Below are 13441 nucleotides of genomic sequence, written 5' to 3'. Positions count from 1 at the left end.
TTTTATATGACTTGGCTGATTATTTTACTGTTACGCAAAATTTGGTTAAAGTCCGATATTCCAAAGCAAATTTTGGTTGAATGATCACATGTTATGATCGGATTTATTTTTATTTAATTTCTTATTTTAGTTATTAATTATTTAATTTCTCAGTAATGTAGTTTTACTGTTAAAATTGAGCTATCCGAAAAATGAGGTCCTACGTGTTGTAATGAATAATCTAGTTCTTTTTACCAGATAGTTTCCTTTGTTATCAAATAGCTATAATTAAATTAGACACAGATTACCGCTCTTTAGAATAAAATAAAGTTATTAATTATTTAATAAATTGTATTAATTTTCTTTATTTGATTTGGTTTACAATGAAAATAACTTGCACAAAATTAATTAATCACTGATACATTAGAATAGATTTGATATTAGATGTTACTTCTGAATATTCATTGAAAATGAGATGTAATTTTTATATATATAGACTTGTATACTTGGCGTCAGAATTAATTATGGCATATGAAGCTTATACCGTAATATATTAAATCGCCATAATGGCGTAATTATTTAATGTCAAAAATACAAAAATTACACAAAGTAAGTAAATATTTTTCTGGTTATACCATAGTAATTTGTAATCCATAAATCTATAATGCTTGGTTTCGATGATTTGTTAAATATTTAAGTGATAAAATCCATATTTTATGATGCCATAATTTCAATTTGGCAATTTGACAGCACCTATAGCTCTTCGTTAAAATTACAAGAAAATCGTCTTAGATTTTTCTAATAATTATTATTATTTATTCCTCTTGTATCCAACAAATAGTCTCATCAATTTTTGTTAATCCTTACATAAAATTGCAATATAATACAATATTATTTAATCATTACCTTACCAAATTTACTGGTAACAATACCATCATTAATATTATATAATTTGCCAATTTATTAATTATTAATTATTAAATAAAATATTAAATATTCACATAAATAGATATTCATTTTAAACTATTAAAAATGGTGATCACTACAAGAAAAAAACATAAGCAAATGCTTAAAGAGGCAGAAGAAATAGTAGTAAAGAAAAGAAGTTCAGTACAAGAAATTGCAGATGAAAGTGAAAATGATTCTAATTATTTATATAAATCAGAAATTTTATTAGAGAAAAGTTTTATAACAATACAAGAAATTAATAATAACACAATATTTGAGGCATCAATATCTGACTTTAATATAATTATTAATGATGAAGTAGAAGTCAATAAACAGACTTTATTAAAGAAAGAAAGAAAGCCTCCATCTAAAATCTTTAATTTAATGATGATATTTTTTCAAAAAGCAGTTTTATTATTAGTAAAAAATCATTGCCATATCAAATATTAATATATATATAATTTTAGATAATACTAAAACTGTTTGTCAGATAATGGTTGTGAAAAAATGCTTGAATGCATAAAATTACAAAAGCTATTATAATAAGCGAGATATGAGGAAAAATTAAAAAAACTTAAGAAATCTAATAATATTATTAATCTACATAATTTTTCTAAATAAAAATCTTAACTAAAATATTATAGGTTTTGTTATTAATACAGTACAGCTCTTAAGTATAGTAGAAAATCCAGATTTTATTAATATGAAAGAGGCTTTGATAAATATTATAAAGTTTCATATATAAAACCTTTAAGAATTGAATTTTTGCAGCATATAATAAAGCTCTACATGAGCCAGCTTGAGCTGAGCCAAGGGCTAGCTCAGCTTGGCTCAGCTTGGCTTGTTCCAAAAGCTCACAAGCTAGCTTATTTCAAAATCATATAAAATTTATTATAACTAAAATTTCAAAACGTGATAACTTCGCCAATATTGCTCCAAATTTAATGATTTTACTACCATTAGATTCGTCTCATCAAGAGGAATCTAATGGTAGTAAATTCATTAAATTTGGAGCAATATTGGCGAGGTTATCACGTTTTGAAACTTTAGTTTTAATTTTCAATAAATCAAGCCAAGCCAGCACCAAGCCAAGCTATAACTGCAGCTTGGTTTAACTTGGCTTGGCTCAGCTTAAAAGCTCACGAGCTGGCTTGGCTCATGTAGAGCACTACTCTGGTGGTTGATTGGGCAGGAGTTAAATTGTCAAAATCAATTTTAGTTAAAGGAAGGTATAAATATTTGATTGACCAACAGTTGGAATATCTTATTAATTATCAAAGATTTAGGAAGAAATTTGGAGATGAAGGATTGAGGAAATTATTTAAAGAAGTTGATTTGTGGTTAGAAGAACCATCTAGATTATTTAGGAGTTACACTATTTTTTATTTTGCAGAGTTGTTCAAAGAGGAAAAGGTTATAACTAGTGATATCCAGTTGGAGGAAGAAACTTGGATTAGTCTTCAAGAAGCCCAAGTTGAAGTCTTTCCTAAATATGATATCTGAACGAGACATTCTTAGACCTCTCGAAAAGAAAAATAAAAAAAATAACTCCCCAAGAAGGTTAAAGATCGGAATTAGTAGGAGTTGGCAAAGGATGGATAAGCAAAAGAAGAGAATTAAAGTTTAGAAAATGGTTCTAATTTTTATTTATTGAAACTTTAGCTTGAATCTGCTTCTCTTTTAACTTCTAGATTGGATAGTTTATTTTCCAACCTAACCAATAAACTTTATCATTCTTCCTTTTCTTGTTTTAATTATACTACTTCAATAATTTAAATAAATAAGTTTTATTATACAATTTTTAATCGACTATACTAAAATAACCTATAAAAAGTAAAATTATTTAAAATATGAGATATACTTAATACTTACAGCGTATACTAGATAGGGCTGTGTAGTCCATGTATGAAACGTGATACTGTAACAAAGATCTATGAACGTTCGAATGCCATAACATGATATGAGAGCATTACATTATATAATAATGTACTGTATTCCTTAGGGTATAGTGACCACAAAGTTAACATTAACTAACATATTGATGTGAAAAAAAGAAGATAACAATTAATAACAGCTTGCTTTATTTTTTCATCTCGTACATACGTACATAACATGATATATTATTTTTAAGTAAGATTTTATTTTTATATTACCACATTGCTATAAACCAACGATTACATTAACGGAAACCACTATCATATTTCATTATCATAACTATTCTTATCATTTTTCCCTTTTTTGGAGTAAAATATGTATCTCGAATATACTTGATCTTGAAATGTCCTGCTTCTAAGTTACCCAATTGATGTAGTAACTTATGGAGAGGATGATTAGTCTTTGTCAGATCAGCTTGTAATTTTGCTTTTTCGACGACATTTGTCTAATATACGTACATACATAAATAAGTAACTATCAATTACCAACAGTTAATGCTAATATCTTATTTTGAAAAAAAAATAAGGTATCCAATGCACTACGAAGACATTAATATTCATAAGTTGTATTGGAAATTGAAAGTTGGACCTTCAAGTCCGAAGTACAATCCATTATCTTAAAGTTCTATTCCTATAATCTGTCCATATAGGCCTTAAATGACAATTAAAATGTTAACTATGAAATTGATTTGTAATTCATAGCATACAAATAAATACGCTTACCAGAAAACTGAATTCCTAAAATTTTTAATCTCTCACACTTTCGGCAGATGAGTCTTCTTTCAAAAAATTATTTAAAATACCTTTTAGTGTACGTAGACATTTGATCGGTCATGTACTATTTTTGTATGGAACTTTTGTACATTCTGAATAACAGTTCAAGATTATTTGCGATGCGAATAATTCGTAAATCAACACCGATCACACATTACGTTGGAAAGTGTCTCTCCCCTATTGTAAAGTATGAAATTAATACTCTTTATTGCTTATGTAAAATAAATGTATCAGTCTTACTAGCGAAGATTTATATATTCCTGATTACCCGCCGGTACGACTGGCTTCAATCATTTCCCTTTCAACAATTTCACGTACTATTTAACTCTCTTTTCAAAGTTCTTTTCATCTTTCCCTCACGGAACTTGTTCGCTATTGGTCTCTCGCCGTTATTTAGCCTTAGGAGAAATTTACCTCCCATCACAAACAACTTGACTCTTAGATGGTTCATTAAATATTTCTCTCATAATCGGTACTATCATTTCAATTGCATACTCAATTTCGCTTAGTTCTTTGCATTTTCCAGATTTATCAACAAAAATACAAGCATTTTATCTAACCTAATGATAAATTTAATATTAATTAGTGACTAATGTAGTTAGATCAAAAAACGAGATAAATTTTTAAACTCATACATAGAAATAACATAGAAATAAATATTTGCTATTTGCATTTGCATCTGAGAGATATTGCTAGTTTTGATTTTATATGAATAATCTCAGGCTTCATTGTATTTATATACGTCACACATCTATTAGTCAACAGACATAAAATTAAGTAAACAAGTAACAAATTAGTATGTGCATATGTTCAAAAGTTAATAAATAGTTACCTACCTCTTCGATGGTATTTATAAAAATTTTCACTTCCCCTCAAAATCTTTTGGTTTTCATGTCAACAATTTCATAAACCTTTTTTTTAAATTGTCCCAATCTTTTTCAAACCATGAATACATTCCACCTTTGAACTCGGAAGATAAATCAATTATTGAAGATGTTCCAATATCATAATATTCATCATCTTCCAATATTTCTAATCTGTATTTACCATGTTAGAAATTTCTTTTTATCTTTAATTTCAGAAAATAGGAGATCATACCTAATGCAATTATCTGTTTTTTTTATCTTTTCCTAAGAATTCTTTAATCTTTTCGGAAGTTTTTTTGTTAAGAACTGTGATAAGTTTTTGGCCGCCTTGTAATTTCCACTCGTAAACATGATCATCTATACGTAAATCAAGAGACTCTTTATCCAATTATCATCTTTAGAAGCTAGCTTAATTGTTTTCTTTTTTTTCCCCCTGTTTAGTAGATAGAAAATAGTAAAATTTCCTTAACTATTGTGAGGAACGTATATGACCGGTTCGAATCAGTAGATTATTTTAACAATTATTGATCAAAACAGGCTTTTTTTAAAAAAAATTACGTCCCTTACTTTTATACTTACTCTGATGAAACATTAGATTAGTTAGATCGTTTTTGTACAATTCTAATCTGTCTTCGTCCACCACGTCCTTTCTTTCCATTACGTAGACGAAGCCTACACAGTCAATGCTAGTTTGTTCAGTATTACGAGTAATTTCATCTTAACTGATAGCCGTACACCTGAATAAAAAAAATTTACTAAATACATTTTTTTGATTCTTCTGCAGTTTCTTTAAATTTTTTAGTTTTATCAAATGGTCGAGAACTTACCGTGACCCTAAAAATAATAAATTAGATAATTAGATTAATAATTATCCTCATTTAGAATTTAAACCTTAGAATCCTTTTTTAGATATTATTTAATATTAAAATCAAATTCGTGAAGTTGACTAGAGTCTCAGATAAGACTGGCAAATTTATCAAGTTCTTCAATATATGCAAGTTGAAGAATTTTTTGATAAGCAGCCAAGTTAAATTGAATAAAAATTTAATTGTTCCAATAAAACAACAAAAATAAGAACTAAATCATTTGTCATTTTAAGCTCTAAGAATCCAATAAACCTACTTTCTCTGGCCTTTTCAATAAAGAATTTAGCTAATACGAGTAAAAGATCTTACCAGAGAATAATTCCACCTTCCGTTAGAAATATAAAGAAATCAAGCATTTTTGGTCGAAGAAATAAATACTGGTTTTTTTACGATCAGTTCACTAAATGAGGCAACTTTTGCAGATGATAAACTACTACATTCATTTGATTTTCACGCGTTTTTATACTTGAATAACTTGAATATTACAATATATAAACCTCACGAAATTTACTGTTCTCTGTTTCCCCAATTTTCACAATTTTCATCCGCTGGAGTCGAATGCGTCACCAAAATATTACGTGATGTGATTCGAGCGTCTTTAATATTACAAAGAAAATTATCTGTATAATAGGTTCGTTCTTTAAAGAAAGTGGAGATAAGGCGGAACTTGTACCTACTTCATGTTAGACGATAGCATAAAACGAGAGAACTTATTCAACAAATGTAATGACGTATATATCATTGAAAAGGTTTCTTTGGACGTTGATTATTAGTTTGTACTAGTTGTTATTCATTATAATAAAGTGTTTATATCGCGCTCAAAATATTATCGCTAATACTTTTGCAATTTCACTGGACCCAAGAGCCTTGAAGGGAATTTTGTGGGGAATGATTATTGCATTGATATTTTTCACTCAAGCAAAAAAGATATGCAGATGAAGCGCGTATTTTACAGAACTCTATAATATGAACGAAAAATTTTATCACAGTGTTAAAGGAAAACTATCTGTAATTGTTCAAAGCGTAGCGAAGGTAAACCCGAGAGTCAAGACCATGCAAGTAACACGTTAACTTATTAATGATCATGTGAATATAACGCTTCGGACTTTATAATAAATGAAAATAGGTAAATCTCGAAACATTCGATTTTAAATGAAAAATTCAGATATCAAACACCATAAGCTATTGAAAATATATAGTAGTAATTACTTAGAAACAAAGAACATTACATGGGCGCTCTCTATGGCATGATAACTTAACGATGAAAAACTGGACGTTCAAAAAAAAAAAAAAAAAAAAAATATTCGAATCGCGATTTGCTTTCTTGACACCTTATTTTAGTCAAAACCTTTTAATTTTGAATTCACTGAAATCAGAATTCTCAAATGGAAATATTTACGGAAGATTTGATAAAGAGAAAAATCAAACCGAAGAAACTAAGGACTTCATTAATTTTTGTTGAAATGTTGTTGGTCGTTGATGCAGGCATCAGAACATGGTTCACACATAACAATCAGTATCGGTCCATTTATGAGTTTTGAACGAAACAATCAACAGATTGAGTGGCAGAATAAGTGAGAATTAGATTTTGTACAAGGATTAAAGTGTTCATTAAGTAAAAATTTTTCTAGTTCGCGAATCGAACTGTTTTTTTTAAAAAAAATCAAAGACACTTCTTAAGCGTATCTCATTTTTGTTGTTTGTTGTTCTCAAAATATTATTACTAATTCTTGCGGTCTCTTTTTTTTCGACATATTACATATATCACATAAAAAGGAACTAATGGGAATTTTTAAAAAAATTTGAAAGAACTTTTTTTAAAAAAAATATATTTGCATGATCATCTGTTTTAACTATAATAGTAAATAATAAATAAAAAAAAAAATTTTGGACTTCGGCCCTAAAATTTATAAAAATATAATTAATGTATTAATGTAAACGTGTATACATATACACACATATATATAATGAGTTAGCGAGCAAGAGATATTACGCAGGATTATTGGTTAGATTTACAAAAATATAACGAATTAGAGTGCTGAAAAGAAAAAAAACGCTTGACTACTATTCAATAGCAAATTAAACCTTAATTTTGTTCCGTTTCTCAACTACCCCCTGAAGAAACTTCTCTTATTTCCTATTTTTTCATACTTTCCTAAAAGCAAGTCCGACATTCTACATTAGCCGGTAGATTATGATCAACTTGGTCTAATCCACAATCCACCGGAAGGAGGTTCCTCGGTTTTCAAAAAAGAATATGTCAATTATATTTTTGATCACCTTCCTAAGAAAGAGGTTCGAATAAGTGTGGGATCACTGGCACTCTAATTACTTTCTCACTGACTTTTTCCTTAGCTCAAAGATTAGAGAAATTGGGAAAAGTGTGACTGTTGTGTTGGGGTTAGTGGATACTGGGTCTTTACCTACTGATAGGTTTATTTTGGAAGATATTGAGTATCAAAAAAGTATTACTTACACTGAACATTTAATAACCATCTTGCTGATTTTAAGGAAATTATTAGAAAATTAAGTTCCTATTTTGGTACTTAAACTACGAGATAGAGAAACAGAGTAGTTTAAATTTACACCAGAAAGCTCCGAGATAATTAGCAAAATAATTAATGAGAAACCAAACGGCTGGGATTGCGATCCGCTTGTTCGCAATGTGGTTTAGCAATAGATATAGGTTAACCAATTGTTATGAAGACATTAGGATTAGTTTTTAGAATATGAAACTACGGAATTTAGTTCGAGGTTTATTATTTACTGAAAAAAAAGATGTCCCCTATTTTTGGCTACGAGTTACGGGCAGTGACCAGGCTGGATTTTATCAATAACAACTCTTTATAAAGGAGCTGCTTTACTAGGTATTGTTATAATCAATTCTCCTCTGATTTTATAGTCCTTTGGTGGTTGATTGGGCAAGAGTTAAATTGTCAAAATCAATTTTAGTTAGAGGAGGGTATAAATATTTTATTGATCAAGGATTGAATTTTTTATTAGTTTCAAGGATTTAGCGAGAATTTAGGAGTTACGGTATTTTTATTTTGTAGAGTTGTTCAAAGAGAAAAAGATTCAAAATTAGAACAATCTATAACCATTACTAGTGATATCCAAGTTGGAGAAAGAAATTTGGATTGATCTACAAGTTGAAGTCCTTTCCTAAATATGATATCTGAAAAAGACATCCTTAGATCCCCTGAAAAGAAAAGATAAAAAAAATAACTCCCCAGGAAGCAAAAGAAGAGAATTAAGTTTAGAAAAAGGTTCTAACTAATTTTTATTTATCGAAACTTTAGCTTGAATCTGCTTCTATTTAACTTATAGATTGGACAATTTATTTATTGTTTCTTTTATGCGACTAGTTTATTTTGTTTTATTATTATGTACTTTGATTTATAATTAATAAAATTTTAGCGTAAAGCTGTTTTGCCAATAGATTGGATAATTTATTTTCCAACTTAACCAGTAAACTTTGTCATTCTTCCTTTTCTTGTTTTAATTCTAATACTTTAATAATTAAAATAAATAAGTTTTGTTAAAAGCTTTTTTTGAGAGTTATCAGAATCTTTAATTGATACAATTTTTTTAGAAAAAATTGATTAAACAAAGATTTTCAATTTTAAAATTTTAAATTTTATCTTATTTGTTTTATTTGTTATTTAAAGCCCTATAAAAAATATTTATATTTAATATATATTTAATATATTTAGAGTATATTATAATAAACTAATTTAAAAATTTGTGATATACTTAATACTTATAATACCGCGTATACTACGTGATAGTGTACCTAGTTTTTAAAACTAAACTTTCAAAAAAATATGAAATAAAAAATTCGGCAAAGTAGAAAAAAATTTTTTTTTCATTGTTAAAAACATATTGTCTAAACGCTATGATCATCTGTGTTTTCTCCCTTTAACTTGATTGTTTGTTTAACGTCCAGGTTTTCATTAAACAAACTAAATAAATAAACATAATCCCTATAAAAAATTTTATCCGTTATTTCTGTAAAAACTCCGTAAAAATGAGCCTTTCACGGATCCATTCAGGGAAAATGTAAATGATTCGATAAATTCCGTGATATAAGGTTATTAATTCAGCCTTTTACGGAATATAAAAAACGGATCGACTTTTTTTACAGAAACCCATAATTTGAAATGTTGTGTGATCATCAAAATTTAGATTTTTAAATGAAAGAGGGGGTAAACAAACAATCGTTGTAATGACCTAAATAGTAAATAGTAAATAGTAAATAACAATAATACAACATAAAACGTTTATACATATACACATATATCAGGTGACTGATATATCATATATAATGATTAGTTAGCGAGCAAAGGGATACTACCGTAGGACTCTCTCATAACTATTGAGGAGTGCGGGAGGATTATTGATTAGATTTACAAAAACATTACAAATTAGAGTGCTGAAGAGAAAAAAAACGCTAGACTACTATTCAAAAGCAAATTAAGCCGTTACCTCTCCACTTATTTTGTTTTCATTTTGTTCCGTTTCTCAACTACAGGAAACTTCTCTTATTTCCTATTTTTTCATACCTCCCTCTATAACAAACAAAGCAAGTCTGACATTATACATTAACCATTTGGCCGGTAGTATAAAATATATTATGATCATCAAAATTTCTCATGATGGTTTAATCAGCCATCCACCGGGAAGAGCTTTCAAAAAAGAATATGTCAACTATATTTTTGGTCAACTTCCTAAGAGAGAGGTTCGAATAAGCCTGGCAGCATTTCCCAATAACCCCCCTCATGTTGGCACTCTAATTACTTTCTCACTGGCTTTTTCCTTGGCTCAAAGATTAGAGAAATTGGGGAAAAGTGTGACTGTTGTGTTGGGGTTAGTGGATACAGAGGCTACATTTAGTACTGATAAGTTTATTTTGGAGGATATTGAGTATCAAAAAAGTCTTGCTTCCACCGGAAAAATTAATAACTATCTTGCTGATTTTGAAGAGTTATTAAAAAAATTAAGTTCCTATTTTGGTAACTTAAACTATGAGATAGTGAAAATGAGTAGTTTAAGTTTACACCCGAAAGTTCCCAAGATAATTAGCAAAATAATTAATGAGAAAGAAAAAATTGGATCGCTGCTATTTCCAAAAACCGGAGGGCTGGGATTGCGATCCGCTTGTTCGCAATGTGGTTTAGTAGATAAATATGGAGTAAACAATTGTTATGAAGACACCAGAATTAGTTTTTATTGCCCTCGACATGACCGATACTCAATCGATATTCAAAAAGATGGTTCACAAAAGTTAGAATTTGAAACTCCTCTACGAAATTTAATTCGAGGTTTATTATATACTGAAGATAATCAAGAAAAGGATGTCTCTTATTCTTGGCTACGAATTACAGGCAGTGACCATGCTGGATTTTATCAAGAACAAACTTTTTATAAAGGAGCTGCTTTACTAGGTGCCGACATAACCAATTCTCCTCTAATTGTTTATAGTCCTCTGGTGGTTGATTGGACGGGAGCTAAATTGTCAAAATCAATTTTAATTGAAGGTGGATATAAATGTTTGATTGACCAAGGGTTGGAATATCTTTTTAATTGGCGAAGATTTAAGGAGAAATTTGGAGATGAAGGATTGAGGAAATTATTTAAAGAAGTTGATTTGTGGTTAGAAGAGCCATCTAAATTATTTAGGAGTTACACTATTTTTTATTTTGTAGAGTTGTTCAAAGAGGAAAAGGTTATAACTAGCGATATCCAGTTGGAGGAAGAAACTTGGATTAGTCTTCAAGAAGCCCAAGTTGAAGTCTTTCCTAAATATGATATCTGAACGAGACATCCTTAGACCTCTCGAAAAGAAAAGATAAAAAAAATACTCCCCAAGAAGGTTAAAATCGGAGTTAGTAGGAGTTGGCAAAGGAGGGATAAGCAAAAGAAGAGAATTAAGTTTAGAAAATGATTCTAATTTTTATTTATTGAAACTTTAGCTCTTTTAACCTAGATTGGATAGTTTATTTTCCAACCTAACCAATAAACTTTGTCATTCTTCCTTTTCTTGTTTTAATTCTACTACTTCAATAATTTAAATAAATAAGTTTTGTTATACAATTTTTAGTAATCGACTAAACTATAAAAAAATTTTCAATTTGAAAATTTCAATTTAAATAAAATTTTTACTCAAACTTATAAAAAGTATTTATATTTAAAATTATTTAAAGTATATTAAAATATACTTATTTAATTTAAAGTTTGATACAGCGTATACTAGTGTTAGTGTAACAAATGCCATATATGAGAGCATTACATCATATAAGTAATATAAGTATAGGTAGTATAAATAGTACTGTATTCCTTAGGATATAGACATTAACATATTGATGTGAAAAAAAGAAGATAACAATTAATAACAGCTTGCTTTATTTTTTTCATCTCGTACATACGTACACAACATGATATATTATTTTAAGTAAGATTTTTATTTTTATATTACCACATTGCTATAAACCAACGATTACATTAACGGAGACCACTATCGTATTTTATTATCATAACTATTCTTATCATTTTTCCTTTTTTTGGAGTAAAATATGTATCTCGAATATACTTGATCTTGAAGTGTTCTGCTTCTAAGTTACCCGATTGTTGTAGTATCTTGAAGAGGATGATTAGTCTTTGTCGGATCAGCTTGTAATTTTGCTTTTTCGACGACATTTTTCTAATATACGTATATATACACAAATAAGTAACTATTAATTACCAACAGTTAACGCTAATATCTTGAAAAAAAATAAAGCCTCCAATGCACTACGAAGACATTTAATATTCATAAGTTGTGTTGAAAATTCGAAGTTAAACCTTCAAGCCCAAAGTACAATCCATTATCTAAAAGTTCTATTCCTATAATCTGATCATGTTGGCCTTAAGTAACGATCAAAATATTAACTATGAAATTGAATTGTAATCCATAGCATACAAATAAATACGAAAACTGAATTCCTAAAATTTTTGAATCTCTCACACTTTCGTCAGATTAGTTTTAGTGTACGTAAACATTTTGATCAGTCATGTACTATTTTTGTATGTAAAGGAACTTTCGTACATTCTGAATGACTTAGTTCAAGATTATTTGCGATACGAATAATTCGTAAATCGCCGATCAGACATTACGTTGGAAAGTGTCTCTCCCCTATTGTACAGTATGAAATTAATACTATTTATTGCTTATGTAAAAATAAATGTATCAGTCGGTCTTACCAGCGAAGATTTATATATTCCTGATTACCCACCGTACGACTGGCTTCAATCGTATCCCTTTCAACAATTTCACGCGCTATTTAACTTTTCAAAGTTCTTTTCATCTTTCCCTCACGGTACTTGCTCGCTATCGGTCTCTCGCTATTATTTAGCCTTAGGAGAAATTTTACCTCCCATTTTAAGCTACAATCACAAACAACTTGACTCTTAGACGTATCGTCAAATATTTCTCTCATAATCGATGCTATCATTTCAATTGCATACTCAATTTCGCTCAGTCTTTACATTTTCCAAATTATCAACAAAATACAAGCATTTTTTAAAAATTTATCTATCCTAATGATAAATATAACAATATTAATTAGTGACTAATGTAATTAGATCAAAAGCGAGATAAATTTTTTAAACTCACACATAGAAATAAATATTTTCTAATTGCATTTGCATTAATTCAACAAATTTGTGTAAATTTCTAAATCCTGGTTCTTCATCCTGGAGAGGTAATGGTAGAGTCTACGCTTAAGAATAAAAACAATCCTGTGATTGTCTGACAAGTTGTATTGCTAGTTTTATTTTATATGAATAATCTCAGGCTTCATTGTATTTATATACATCACACATCTATTAGTTAAATCGACATAAAATTTAGTAAACAAAGTAACAAAATAGCATATGCATATGTTCAAAAGTCAATAAATAGCTACCTACCTCTTCAAAGGTATCTATAAAATTTTTCACTTCCCCACACACACGCGGGACGGGGCGTAGCAAAACATGCAAATGTAATGGTGTAAATGAAATCTTCTTCTCTCCCATACCAACAGATTGGTGTAGC

The 13441-nt window shown here is 28.8% G+C and overlaps 4 protein-coding genes across 5 annotated transcripts; 2 read left to right on the top strand and 2 right to left on the bottom strand.

Annotated features, from left to right (window-relative positions):
• Positions 1–1011: 1011 nt before the first annotated feature.
• Positions 1012–2430, top strand: OCT59_009437 (uncharacterized protein; the record flags this gene model as incomplete). Its single annotated transcript, XM_066133555.1, has 2 exons — positions 1012–1251; positions 2092–2430. The coding sequence occupies 2 exons, from the start codon at positions 1012–1014 to the stop codon at positions 2428–2430; spliced, it is 579 nt and encodes a 192-aa protein (XP_065999985.1).
• A 1948-nt stretch (positions 2431–4378) lies between these two features.
• Positions 4379–5723, bottom strand: OCT59_009436 (uncharacterized protein; the record flags this gene model as incomplete). Its single annotated transcript, XM_066133554.1, has 7 exons — positions 4379–4386; positions 4472–4506; positions 4580–4672; positions 4734–4746; positions 5081–5173; positions 5265–5335; positions 5677–5723. The coding sequence occupies 7 exons, from the start codon at positions 5721–5723 to the stop codon at positions 4379–4381; spliced, it is 360 nt and encodes a 119-aa protein (XP_065999984.1).
• A 4277-nt stretch (positions 5724–10000) lies between these two features.
• OCT59_009435 (uncharacterized protein) lies at positions 10001–11182 on the top strand (the record flags this gene model as incomplete). 2 transcript variants are annotated; one of them, XM_066133553.1, is made up of 2 exons in its annotated part: positions 10572–10650; positions 10707–11182. In XM_066133553.1, 2 exons carry the CDS (start codon positions 10572–10574, stop codon positions 11180–11182), a joined length of 555 nt encoding a protein of 184 aa, XP_065999983.1. The 2 variants fall into 2 exon arrangements, with proteins under 2 accessions (XP_025188861.1, XP_065999983.1); XM_025308963.1 differs by having other exon boundaries at positions 10001–11182.
• A 656-nt stretch (positions 11183–11838) lies between these two features.
• OCT59_009434 (uncharacterized protein) lies at positions 11839–13422 on the bottom strand (the record flags this gene model as incomplete). The annotated part of the gene is made up of 6 exons (XM_066133551.1): positions 11839–12538; positions 12607–12663; positions 12892–12942; positions 13019–13119; positions 13219–13227; positions 13315–13422. The coding sequence occupies 6 exons, from the start codon at positions 13420–13422 to the stop codon at positions 12475–12477; spliced, it is 390 nt and encodes a 129-aa protein (XP_065999982.1). The 3' UTR covers positions 11839–12474.
• Between the last annotated feature and the right edge of the window lie 19 nt (positions 13423–13441).

Source organism: Rhizophagus irregularis, chromosome 17 (genome assembly GCF_026210795.1).
Source record: "Rhizophagus irregularis chromosome 17, complete sequence".
NCBI lineage: Eukaryota > Fungi > Glomeromycota > Glomeromycetes > Glomerales > Glomeraceae > Rhizophagus > Rhizophagus irregularis.
Note: the sequence above shows the minus strand (reverse complement) of the source record. Positions and strands in the feature narration are given on the sequence as shown.